Raw genomic sequence first — 12,319 nt, 5'->3', positions numbered from 1 at the left:
ATGGTAATACAAAGTTTCAAAAACCAGTATTACGTGAAGAAACTAAAAGCATTCTTCAGCCCCATACATACCATGAGAAAAAGATCATAGTGATTACAGCAGGTACAGAGACATTTAAGCAGTCATTCTTTTTACACTCCACATGCACTTGGAATGGGTAGAGACTCTAACATGTGGAACCATCATAAGTACTCTCTACCATGCACATCAGTTTCTGTAGAGTATGCACATAGAAGTAGATCGAGAAGTGGCGCAGAATACACTGTAAATAAATGTTTCATCTCTCCACTATTTCACTTACTGGTGCAAATGTGGGTTGGTGACAGATTTCCTGATGTATTTTGTCCTTGCAACAACTGGATTAGTAGCTGATGCAGTTCAAATTGATATTGTTATTGCTGTATTTGTTCTTAGTGCTGCCCAAGAAGAAGCTGTTGCTGTTGTAGGATATGGATTCAGAATCCACTTCAGTTTTTAAGAGACATGGAGAATTGAGTTCATCATCACAGTAATTGTTGAGTTACAGCTTTTAACTGACACATTGAATTAAACTTGGATAAATATACCGGCTGCTCTTTTGCTAAATCAGCAGGTATGAATCCTGCCAAGCTGTCTTTATCTAAGAGAATATTCTCAATCAAGTCTAAAGGCAATGATTTTAGTAACCTAAGTTCATGGAATTTCAGTCAAATCATATGAGGCACATTAAACAGTTGTCATAGTCAATCGACACGATACAAGTCAAAATAGTGGCACATACTCTAGCGAGGATCACTGATGGCCAAGCCAGTACTGTGTTGTGCACGGATGTTGTGGTGGTTCTTGTTGTGGTAGAATTTGCTTACATTGAGCTGCTTCAGTTGGATCTTTCTCAGAGTTGACAGACTTGCAGTTGTTTTCTCCAGCTGGGTGATGTACCGATCACCTCATCCCTGCTGAGTACCTTCTTGCCTTCCACAGTGTAAATACACAGCTTTTTCTCCCAGCTACAATTCTTTCTCTCTTCCCCCCTCCCCCTCCCCCCCCACTTCGGTTATGTAGTCACACTTTTTGTTTGATGATATTTTATTTTATTATTCTTTTATGGAGACCTAACTCAACAACAATGTCTCAAATTGATTAGTTAAAAAAAAAATTGATGTTGTCTACAACATGTTCGAGGAGGCTCAGTGTGCAACTTATTGGTTCATGAACATTTAACTATGAAAGAAATCTTTTTCCAGTTGATTCCATACAATTTGACTATAACTCAAAAATTAGGCTTGGGTTAATTTCTGTTAGGACTTGCTCCAAAAACTCAATGAAGGAAGTGGAAAACCCATATACAACTGTCCGTAACTGGAGATGAAGCTAGGGTGTAGTCATATGAGCCAGAAACTAAGAGACACTCAACTGTTTGGGTGTTCCAACATGAACCAAAACCAACATAACTGGTTTTCTCACAACACCCTTCCAAGAAAATGTTGCTTGTTTCATTGGGTACCTGGGACCTGTCATAACATTTGCATTAAAGGATGGAAGCACAGTTAATGCTGAATGGCGTAAAACATTTTGTCCGTCATAAGTCACTAATGAAATAAAGTACCAGAACTTAGTCATACTGTGTGCCAAGTAATTGCTAATTTGACAGAGAAAACCATTGCATTAGTCTCTCATTATTCATATTCCCATGGTTTATCAACTAAGAACTTATTTTTATTCACTTATGTGGGTGCAGTGGTTTTCAACACCTCAAGAAGCCTTCTAGAGTCATGTTTTTAGGTACCAACTTCAGAGTGGAGAAAATGTTTCTAGTGTTGGTTGGAATGCCTGCAGAAGTGTTTAATCGTAAAAATGGATCAAATAATGGAAAATCCAGGATGGAATGTAAAAATACACACATCAAATAAAGTTTTGCATCACCTCAGTTCCAAGAGTTCCAGAACCTGCACAGAAAATTGGAATAGAGATCAAAATAAACATCATTTCCACCCTTTTTATTGCTCATGAAAACCACACATTGCATGTTGTACCACCATACAGCGAGACCTTCAGAGGTGGTGGTCCAGATTGCTGTACACACTGGTACGTCTAACACCCAGTAGCACGTCCTCTTTCACCTATGTATGCCTATATTCGCCATGGCATACGATCCCCAAGTTCATCAAGGCACTGTTGGCCCAGATTGTCCCACTCATCAATGGTGATTCGGCATAGATCCCTCAGAGTAGTTGGTGGGTCACGTCATCCACAAACAGCCTTTTTCAATCTATCCCAGGCATGTTCGATAGGGTTCATGTCTGGAGAACATGCTGGTAACTCTAGTCGAGCGATGTCATTATTCTGAAGGAAGTCATTCACAAGATGGGGGTGTGAATTGTCATCCATGAAGACAAATGCCTCGCCAATATACTGCTGATATGGTTGCACTATCAGTCGGAGGATGGCATTCACGTATTGTACAGCCGTTACGGCACCATCCATGAACACCAGCGGTGTACGTCGGCCCCACATAATGCCATCCCGAAACAGCAGGGACCTTCCACATTGCTGCACTTGCTGAACAGTGCGTGTAGGCATTCATCCTGACTGGTTTGCCTCCAAACACATCTCCGATGTTTGTCATGTTGGAGGCGTATGCAACATTCGTCGGTGAAGAGAATGTGATGCCAATCCTGAGCAGTCCATTCAATATGTTGTTGGGCCCACCTGTAACGCGCTGCATAGTGCCGTGGTTGCAAATATGGACTTCACCATGGACATTGGGAGTGAAGTTGCGCATCAAGCAGCCTATTATTGCGCACAGTTTGAGTCGTAACACTACGTCCTGTGTCTGCATGAAAAGCATTGTTCGACATGGTGGTGTTGCTGCCAGGGTTCCTCAGAGCCATAATCCATAGGTAGCAGTCATCCATGGCAGTAGTAGCCCTTGAGCGGCCTGAGCAAGGCATGTCATCAACAGTTCCTGTCTCTCTGAATCTCCTCCATGTCCGAACAACATCACTTTGTTTCACTCCGAGATGCCTGGACACTTCCCTTATTGAGAGCCCTTCCTGGCAAAAAGTAACAATGCTGACATGATTGAACCGCGGTATTGACCGTCTAGGCATGGTTGAGCTACAGACAACAAGAGTCGTGTACCTCCTTCCTGGTGGAACAACTGGAACTGATTGGCTGTTGGACCTCCTCCGTCTTAATAGTTGCTGCTCAAGCATGGTTTTTTACATCTTTGTGTGGGTTTAGTGACATCTCTGAACAGTCAAAGGGACTGTGTCTGTAATACAATATCCACAGTCAATGTCAATATCAGGAGTTCTGTGAACTGGGGTGATGCAAAACTTTTTTTGATGTGTATTATGAAATGGAAAGTTGCTACTCACCACATAGCGGAGATGCTGAGTTACAGGCAGGCACAACAAAAAGACTCTCACAATTAAAGTTTTTGGCCATTGGCCTTTGTCAACAATACACACACACACACACACACACACACACACACACACACACACACGACTGCAGTCTCAGGCAACTGAAACCATACTGGCAGTGTGGTTTCAGTTGCCTGAGGCTGCAGTCTGTGTGTGTGCATGTGCATGTCTGCGTGCACGTGTGTGTATTGTTGATGAAGGTCAGTGGCTGAAAGCTTTAATTGTGGGAGTCTTTTTGTTGTGCCTGTCTGCAACTCTGCAGCTCCACTATATTGTGAGTAGCAACTTTCCTTCTCATAATATTGTTATAATTTAAAAGATGAATTTTTTGAGAATCAATAAAATTATTTGTCCCCAAAAAAATGTTTATTTTCAATGTTTTTCATACTGTCTGTATGGGACCATGGTCTACAAACCGACTTCATATGTTTTTCATATTAAGTGATCTCCATTGTCATCAACCAATAACCCTATGCAGATACTTTGTGGCAACATAGCAACAGTAATGCTAATCTAAATGTTTTATAGCAATTCGATAGTAGTGCAGATTATTTTCAGTGAAGTGTACTGTTGGAACATAATTTGTACCAGTCTTATCCCTAATTATTTTATATATAATTAGTGAACCCATAAATGCTTCACAGTTGCTAAATATGTATGGGAATTTACATATATACATCCTAATTCCCCCCCCCCCCCCCCCCCCCCCCCCCCCCCCGTCCATCTCGTCAGTCTCTCCATTTCCTCCTTTCACATCTCTATGTCCATTACTCCCCCTCCTACTCTCTGTCCGTCACCTCTTCCCCCTCTCACTGAGATTGAGCCATGTTTATTGTTATTGCAAACAAAACCTTGATTGGGAATTGAACTTGCTTGAAATGAATGAGTAAATAGGTTGGGATCCTTGGTATGCAAGGTGTGAGAGACCTCCTGAGAGATCTCCCCAGCTGCTGGATCTGTGAAGATAAAAACTTTAGTGATATTCTTTCACATAATTTTAATTTGTGAATGGATGCCAGTAGAAAGTTTCAGACTATTCAGATTACATAGCAATATTCTAATCATAAGCCAATAAGCCATAAAAAACAGCTTTCCTAATATGTAAGTTTTCTTTTAAAACTCTCCTTGAGGAAGAAAACAAAACAGCACAGAGAAGCAATTTGTTTTATTCTTTAAATGTGCTGCTTTCATAGTTAAAACCTATTGCAGGACATAAAACTAAACCACACTTTTTCACAGTGAGATACAGCACAGCACTGCATTTTATTTCCCATAGTTTTAACAGGAAACCTGTACATTGTTGTTTAAGAAAATATATAGCCTATATGCATCCAACTGTATACTAGAGGATCACATAAAAATTTGAAGTGTATCAGTCAAGAATATATTGAGATTATATTAAAAAATAAATCACTATTCCCATCACAGTGTTTATTAGAGTATCATGTAGAAATATGAAGTCAAATTGGTCATGAATTTACGAGATTTTTGCTAATATCATTTACCCTTTGTATATTATGAATATACAGGCAATGGACAAAAATATGGAAACACCAAAAACACAACACACTACCATCCTAATATAGCATGGGAAAACATTGGCATTCAAGACAGCTTCCAGTCATCTCAGAATGGATAAATACAGGGCCTGTATTGCTTTGGAGGGAATCCTATACAATTCTTCCTGCAGAATAGTGGAAGTTTAGGTAACAATGATGGAGATGGATAGCAATCATGCACTCTTCTCTTAAAAGTAGACCACAAAGGCTTACTAATAGTGTGATGTAATGGTGTTGGCCAGTGGAGATGAGATAGTTCATCCAAATGCCCTCAAAACCAGTCCTGAACAATGCGATCTGTGTGAACAGGCCGCTGTCATCTTGGAACACAGCACCACCATTGGGGAACAAACATTGCACCATTCAGTTGGGCCTGATCAGAGTGGTCACAATCTTTGCCAGTAATGCAACCTTGCAGAGCAACTTTGATCCCCATGGCATACTGTGATATGGCTGCCCAATCATCACCGAATCCCTCCATGTTTCACTCTAGGCACGTAAACCTGCCAGAAGTTGAAGAACTGTGAAACAAGACTCATCCAGCCATATGACTCTCTTTGATTCCTTCAAAGTCCAGGGTTTATGGCTTTGCCATTACTTTTTTTCTGTTATGGGCATTTGCAATTCCCAGCATATGGAACTCCCTTCTTGTTGATTTGGTGATAACACGCTTCACAAGTGCAACGTTCAGTTCTGCAGTGACTTTTGCAGCTGTCTTTCATATTTTTTGTCACAATCCTCTGCAGTGACTATCTGTCACAGTGACTCAACACACACTTTCGTCCATGTTGTTACTCAGCGAATGATGTTGTTCCACTCGCCCTGTATGCGATATAAATCTTTGATATGCTGCATTTTGAAACACCGAACACTTTGGCTACCTTGGTTACAAAAGCATCCACCATACGAACATCAACAATCAGCCCTCATTCGAATTCACTTAACACGAACTTAATGCACTCACAACTACACAGAACACTGTTACGACCACAACTGCCTCTTGCAACATATTCAGAAAACTGCACAGGTGTCTTGCATAGTCTCATACAACAATACAACCTGCAGACTTGGCTGGCATCTGCATTTATGTTCAAGCATGTATTTCTCGTGGTGTTTCCATATTTTTGTCAAACCCCTCTATAGTTATATTATTTAATACACTGAAGCCCAAAGAAACTGGTATAGGCATGCATATCAAATACAGAGATACGTAAACAGGTAGAATATGGCGCTGCGGTTGACGGCATCTATATAAGACAACAAGTGTCTGGCACAGTTGTTAGATCAGTTACTGCTGCTGCAGTGGCAGGTTATCAAGACTTAAGTGAGTCTGAACGTTGTCTTATAGTCAGTGCACGAGCGATGGGACACGGCATCTCCGAGGTAGTGATGAAGAAGGGATTCTGCTGTACAACCATTCCAGGAGTACACCATGAATGTCATGAATCTGATAAAATATTGAATCTCCATCATCTCTGCGGTCGGAAAAAGATCCTGCAAGAATGGAGCCAATGATGACTGAAAAGAATTGTTCAGAATGACAGAAGTGCAACCCTTTTACAACTTGCTGCATATTTCAATGCTGGGCCATCAGCAGGTGTCAGCATGCAAACCATTCAATGAAACATCTATTGATATGGGCTTTCAGAGCTGAAGGTCCACTTGTGTACTTTTGATGACTGCAAACATGTTGCCTGGTCGAACGAGTCTTGTTTCAAATTGTATCAAGCGGCTGGACACGTGTGGGTATGTTGATAACCTCATAAGCCCATGGACCCTGCATGTCAGTGGGGGACTGTTCAAGCTGTTGGAGGCTCTGTAACAGTGTGGGGTGTGTGCAGCTTGAGTGATATGGGACCCCTGATACCTCTAGATACGTCTCAGAAAGCATCTCATCTGATCATCTGTATCCATTCATGTCCATTCTGCATTCCAATGGACTTGAGCAATTCCAGCAGGACAGTGTGACACCCCAGACATCCAGAATTTCTACAGAGTAGCTCCAAGAACACTATTCTCAGTTTAAACACTTCCATTAGCCACCAAACTCCCCAGACATGAACATTATTGAGCATATCTGGGATGCCTTGCAACATGCTGCTCAGAAGAGTTTCCATCCCCTCATACTCTTATGAATTTATGGACAACCCTGCAAGATTTGTGGTGTCAATTCCCTCCAACACTACTTCAGACATTAGTTGAGTCCATCCCATGTCGTGTTGCGGCACTTCTGCGTGCTCGTGAGGGCCATACACAATATTAGGCAGATGTACCAGTTTCTTGGGCACTGCAGTGTATATTAAGAAATATATAGCCTATTCCCATCCAAATTTTTATTAGAGTATTGTATAAAAATTTGAAGTATATCAGTCAAGATCTTTCCGAGATTATTTCCCTAATGCTTTCTCTTGAGTCTTTCATGCAAACGCGCGCGCACCCCCCCCCCCCCTCTCCACACACACACACACACACACACACACACACACACACACACACACACACACACACACACCTCCCATGTCCATCTGAATGTTTAGAATATCATGTAAAATATAGAAGAAATCAGTCAAAAACTTTTCGAGATTTTTGGGAAACCAGTTTTCACTCTTTACATATTAGTATAGATAATTTATAGCTCATTAATAAATTTGTTCTAATTTAGCACTTTTAATTGTTTGTCATATTTTCTTAGGAAGCTCATTGTCAGATGCAGTGAATATTAGTAAGGACAGTAGCTATGATCCAAATCAAGGTACGTAAATCTTTTTCTCCCTGGCAGTCATTTGGTACAGTTAATGTATCTTTTGACTAGTTTGAAATTATTTTACTTCAGTTATGTTTCTTCAGTAAGCAAAATATGAAGATGACTGTAAATTGTACAGATGAAGCACTCATTTGCAGTGATAAAGCTGTTAATGTGATGTGCCTATAACAACAAAAGTGAGTGATGCATTTTGTGCGAGAAGAGACAGATAATACTTCAGTGTGGCATCAGTTTGCTCTCTATGTCCCTTATCAAATGCTCCAACTGTTACTTTTCCTGAAAACAATGTGTATTGAATCATGCCATAAGTAGTGCCTCTGACACTCTCAAATAATTGGTATACACAGAACATCATTGTCCTCACTTGTTTGATTGACATTTGTTGTTTTTCCTTTATGTACCAATGATGAAGACTGCAGTAACAAAAAACCATCATCACACACTAACATGAAAAACATTGCTGAATATTGAACACACACCTCAAAGTTCATAGAATAGAAGTAGAATGACTATGGGCTGATAGGCCATTGATACGCTTTGTGTTGCTTCATTGCTCCACTACCCACCTTGTCATACATTCACTCTCTAATGGTGAACTACTTGAGATTCTCCCAGGAAAAAGAAACACTTACTCATAATAAATTTGACAGTTCCCTCTAACACTAGGCTTCATCTCAAAGAGCTGTGTAATGAATAATTGTACATGTGATATGTTGATATGTTAGTGAAGGTCTGCTTAAGCAAATATATATGTCTCTAAAATTGTCAACCTTTTTTGCTGTTTTCCCCTTTCATGTTAAAACATTCTTTACTTCTTTCTTTGTTTTCTTTTCTTCTGTCCCCCCCCCCCCCCCCTTCTTCAAAATTCTTTTGAGAAATTTACTTCATAAACTTACTAAACATTCCCTTTATCACTCTTCTTTCTGCCAAGGTAAGTATTCATGGATCTGTACCAGATACTGTGGTAACATATTCCTTCTTTTTTGAAGTTTTTCCGTAGATTTATCCTGTTCTTTCCAGCATTTATTTAATCTCTCGTTTATCAGCTCAATTAATTTTTAACATTATTTTCTAGTAGCACCATGTTTCAGACACTTGCAGGTTCTTCTTTGGTTTTTGCACATTTCACATCCACACAGTGCTGTGCTCTGAAAACAATATCTGATATTATTAGTTAAGTAGTTGTTAGATACATGGCTATGTTGTACTGGGACTGCAGCTTAACTGGCTAACTACTTGTATATTGCTGGAGTGGGTATTTCAAGAAGAGGGGAGGGTATGGGGGGAGAGTTGAAGGAAACTTGTAAGTTCAGCATTTCACAGATAGGGGAGAGCTGGCCAATATTCAAGTTCATTTGTAATCTAGAATCAAAGCAAATGTCATCAACAAATAGTGCCAGTGCAGAGAAAGTTCCATGAAGTGAGCACACAAGAGAATGCACGCACTGTGCTGCAGGTGCATGGTTACAGCCAGTTGATGGTCCAGGGTCCCATCAGGTGACGTGTGCTTTGAGGGCATGGTTTCTTCCTAAAGTGCAACTTGCAGAGACAGCTTGTAGATTGCGGCGCGACCTGTGGTGAGGGCTGCAGGTAGGGATCAATCTCTGATAGCTGTGATAGCTCCATGTCACTGTCAGAGTCTGTCCCTACATTCCCCCCACCTAAAGACAGCACATAGTGATGGAATCGGCGCGATTTGTGCTGGCTCCAACTCAACTATTGGCGCGCTACTGCTAGAACTGAATCTGGGGATGCCACTGACGGAGATAACTTCAGAAGGTCTTGCATCTAGATTAGATTAGATTAGTTTCTCGTTCCATAGATCCGTGTTGAGGAGATCCTCGTGGATGTGGAACATGTCACCTTTTTTTTTAAGCTGAAATAACAATACTAATAGTATGAATATATACAATACATCATTTGTTTCTATTAAAAAATTTGTTAATGGAGTAGAAGAAGTTGACCACTAGTAAGTCTTTCAGGCTCCTTTTAAACTGATCTTTATTTGTAACTAAATTTTTTATGTTTGCTGGCAAATTATTGAAGATGAGTGTTTCTGAGTAGTGGACCCCTTTTTGAACTAAAGTAAGTGCCTTTAAGTCCTTGTGCAGATCATTTTTGTTCCTGGTATTGTATGTATGAACTGAGCTGTTTGTTGGAAAAAGAGATATATTATTTAGGACAAATCTCCACTATGATGACTTCTGGTGGCATGGGGGCAGGCACTGCCAACTCCACACTAAGGCTGTGGCTTCTGGTGGTGGAACAGAGGAAGTCTGGGGTACTGGAGCCCAGTTCATGACCAGCATGTCACCAAGGGCCCAGTGTTGGTGGTGGAGGAGAGGAGGTGTTTGTGGCGGACAAGGCCAGGGACATATGTTGCACAGCACAGAAGGGCATGGCAGGTTCTGGTGGCATCTGCAGTGGTGACCTTTGGCAGGAACCTCATACTTCGGGCAACCTTGTGAACCCCAGATGTTGGTCAGCAACCATGTTGGATGGTGTTCAAATGATCCAGCCCATGTCAGAGTGCTGGTCTGGTATTGAGGATGGACTGGAGACAGAGACAGAGAAGGGCTGCTGGTGAGAGCAGAGAGAGGGGGGTTGTGAGACTGCCAACCATGGAGAAATTCGGCTGGGATCTTCCCCACAATTAGGGTGGCCCCAAGGTGGCCAAGAACAACGTGAAGGCATCAACTGACAGGGTGGATTTTGTCAGCCCCCCCCCCCCCCCCCCCCCCCCATATTCTCTTTGTAAGTTTGTACCATCCATTCCACCTCACAGTTGGGTTGGGGATAAAATGCTTGAGAGAAATTAAAAAACTGGGCAGAGGGGAACCGGGTGCCATTGTCAAAGATGATTGCCTGTAGAAGGCCCTCAATGTCAAGATTTTGCAAGGGTCCTGATCACGTTCAGCATTATCATGAAGATCATGGGGCGTGTAAATAGAAATTTGGAGTATGGGTCTACCTCAACAAACCACACCTGACGCACAAAAGGACTATCAAAGTCTGTGTGGGGGCACTACCAAGAGACTGACAGGGGCAGGGGTGCATAATACTGTTACGTACATGAGACGCAAGACTGGACCATGGTTTTGATGTCCTTGTCGACAGCTGTCCAGTATTCATGGTGGCATGCCAGCTGTTTCCTGCAAGATACCCCCAGTGACCTGCATCTAGGAGCACAAGAATCGTGGGGTGCAGAGCCAGGGGGATAATGACCTGAGACCTTTTTTGTTGTATTTGCACCAGGAGAAATGAAGTGCAGTGGGAGAGCCAGTTCCTTAAGGCAAATAATGTTTAGAGTAGTCATGGTCCTTCACCGAGATATGTGTGACCACCTCCTCATAACCCACTTAGTAACTGTATAGAGAGTAAGGTCCAATCTTGTCTGGGCTGCAGCCATTGTATCATCAAGGAGAAAATCTTGCAGGGCTGGTGCAGAATCAGAATCCAGCTGTATAATGACCTCGTTGGTGTCAAGTTAAGGATCAGGACCCGCTGGAAGTTGGAACAAAGCATTGACATTGCATGACATCTGTTCAGCTTAGAGAGGATATCATAGGTATAGCCAGTAAGAAAAATGCAGCCTTTGTGCTGTCCTGTCCTGGTGGCTAGAACACGGTCCAGACAACACGAATAATGGCTTGTGATCGGTCAGCAGCTTGAATCTGATGCCGTACACATAGATGTGATGGCCAAAGCCTCTATTTCAATCTGGGAGTAGTCCCACTATGCAGCACTGAGAGCCTCGAACATGAACACAGTTCTCAGAATGAGAATTTCCATTCTGCAGCGGAGTGTGCGTTGGTATGAAACTTTCTGGCAGATCAAAACCGTGTGCTGTACTGAGACTCGAACTCAGGACCCTTGCCTTGCGGGCAAGTGCTCTACCAACTGAGCTACCCAAGCATGACTCACCTGTCCTCACAGCTTTAATTCTGCCAGTACCTCATCTCCTACCTTCCAAACTTAACAGAAGCTCTCCTGCGAACCTTGCAGAACTAGCACTCCTGAAAGAAAGGATATTGTGGAGACATGGCTTAGCCTTTGTAGAGCACTTGCTCCCGAAAGGCAAAGGTCCCGAGTTCGAGTCTTGGTCCGGCACACAGTTTTGATCTGCCAGGAAGTTTCATGAACACAGTTGAATGTTCAGAGCCATCTGCCTCCTTGTGAGACCGCACCACACTGATTCCATGCTGTGAGGCCTTGTGTGACAAGAAGAGGAGGCTTCTCCAGTGAAAACAGGATGACATGGTGCCGATTGGATGGCTCGTTTAAGTGCAGAAAAAGCTGCATTATACTCTGGAGACCACCAGAATGGAATCCCTTGTACCTGCAATGTGTTGAGCAGAGAAGACAATTTTGTTATATGGGAAATGAAACAGGTGTAATTGCTAGTTTTTCACATAAAGTATTGCAGTTCCTGAAGATTCTGCACCCAGGACATCTTCACTGTAACTTGGACTTGCTGCTTAGAAGGGTGGATGCTGACTACTAAGCCAAGCTACTCAACGGACTGGTGGAAAAATTTACATTTTGGAGGTTACATTTGAGCCTAGCCTCAGTTACTCGAGAAAACAAAG

The 12,319-nt window shown here is 42.1% G+C and overlaps 1 protein-coding gene across 2 annotated transcripts in view; it reads left to right on the top strand.

The window, feature by feature from the left end:
• LOC124775034 (protein tramtrack, beta isoform-like) overlaps nt 1–12,319 on the top strand; it is a 197,684-nt gene that overhangs the window by 168,634 nt on the left and 16,731 nt on the right. The window contains exon 6 of one of the 2 annotated variants that reach the window (XM_047249804.1): nt 7,659–7,718. The exons of the other annotated variant lie outside the window; for it this stretch is intronic. Coding sequence (XP_047105760.1) covers nt 7,659–7,718 — 60 coding nt within the window. The remainder of the gene's footprint in view (nt 1–7,658; nt 7,719–12,319) is intronic. 2 annotated transcript variants of the gene reach the window in all.

Source organism: Schistocerca piceifrons, chromosome 2 (assembly GCF_021461385.2).
Source record: "Schistocerca piceifrons isolate TAMUIC-IGC-003096 chromosome 2, iqSchPice1.1, whole genome shotgun sequence".
In the NCBI taxonomy this organism is placed as follows: Eukaryota; Metazoa; Arthropoda; class Insecta; order Orthoptera; family Acrididae; genus Schistocerca; species Schistocerca piceifrons.
Note: the sequence above shows the minus strand (reverse complement) of the source record. Positions and strands in the feature narration are given on the sequence as shown.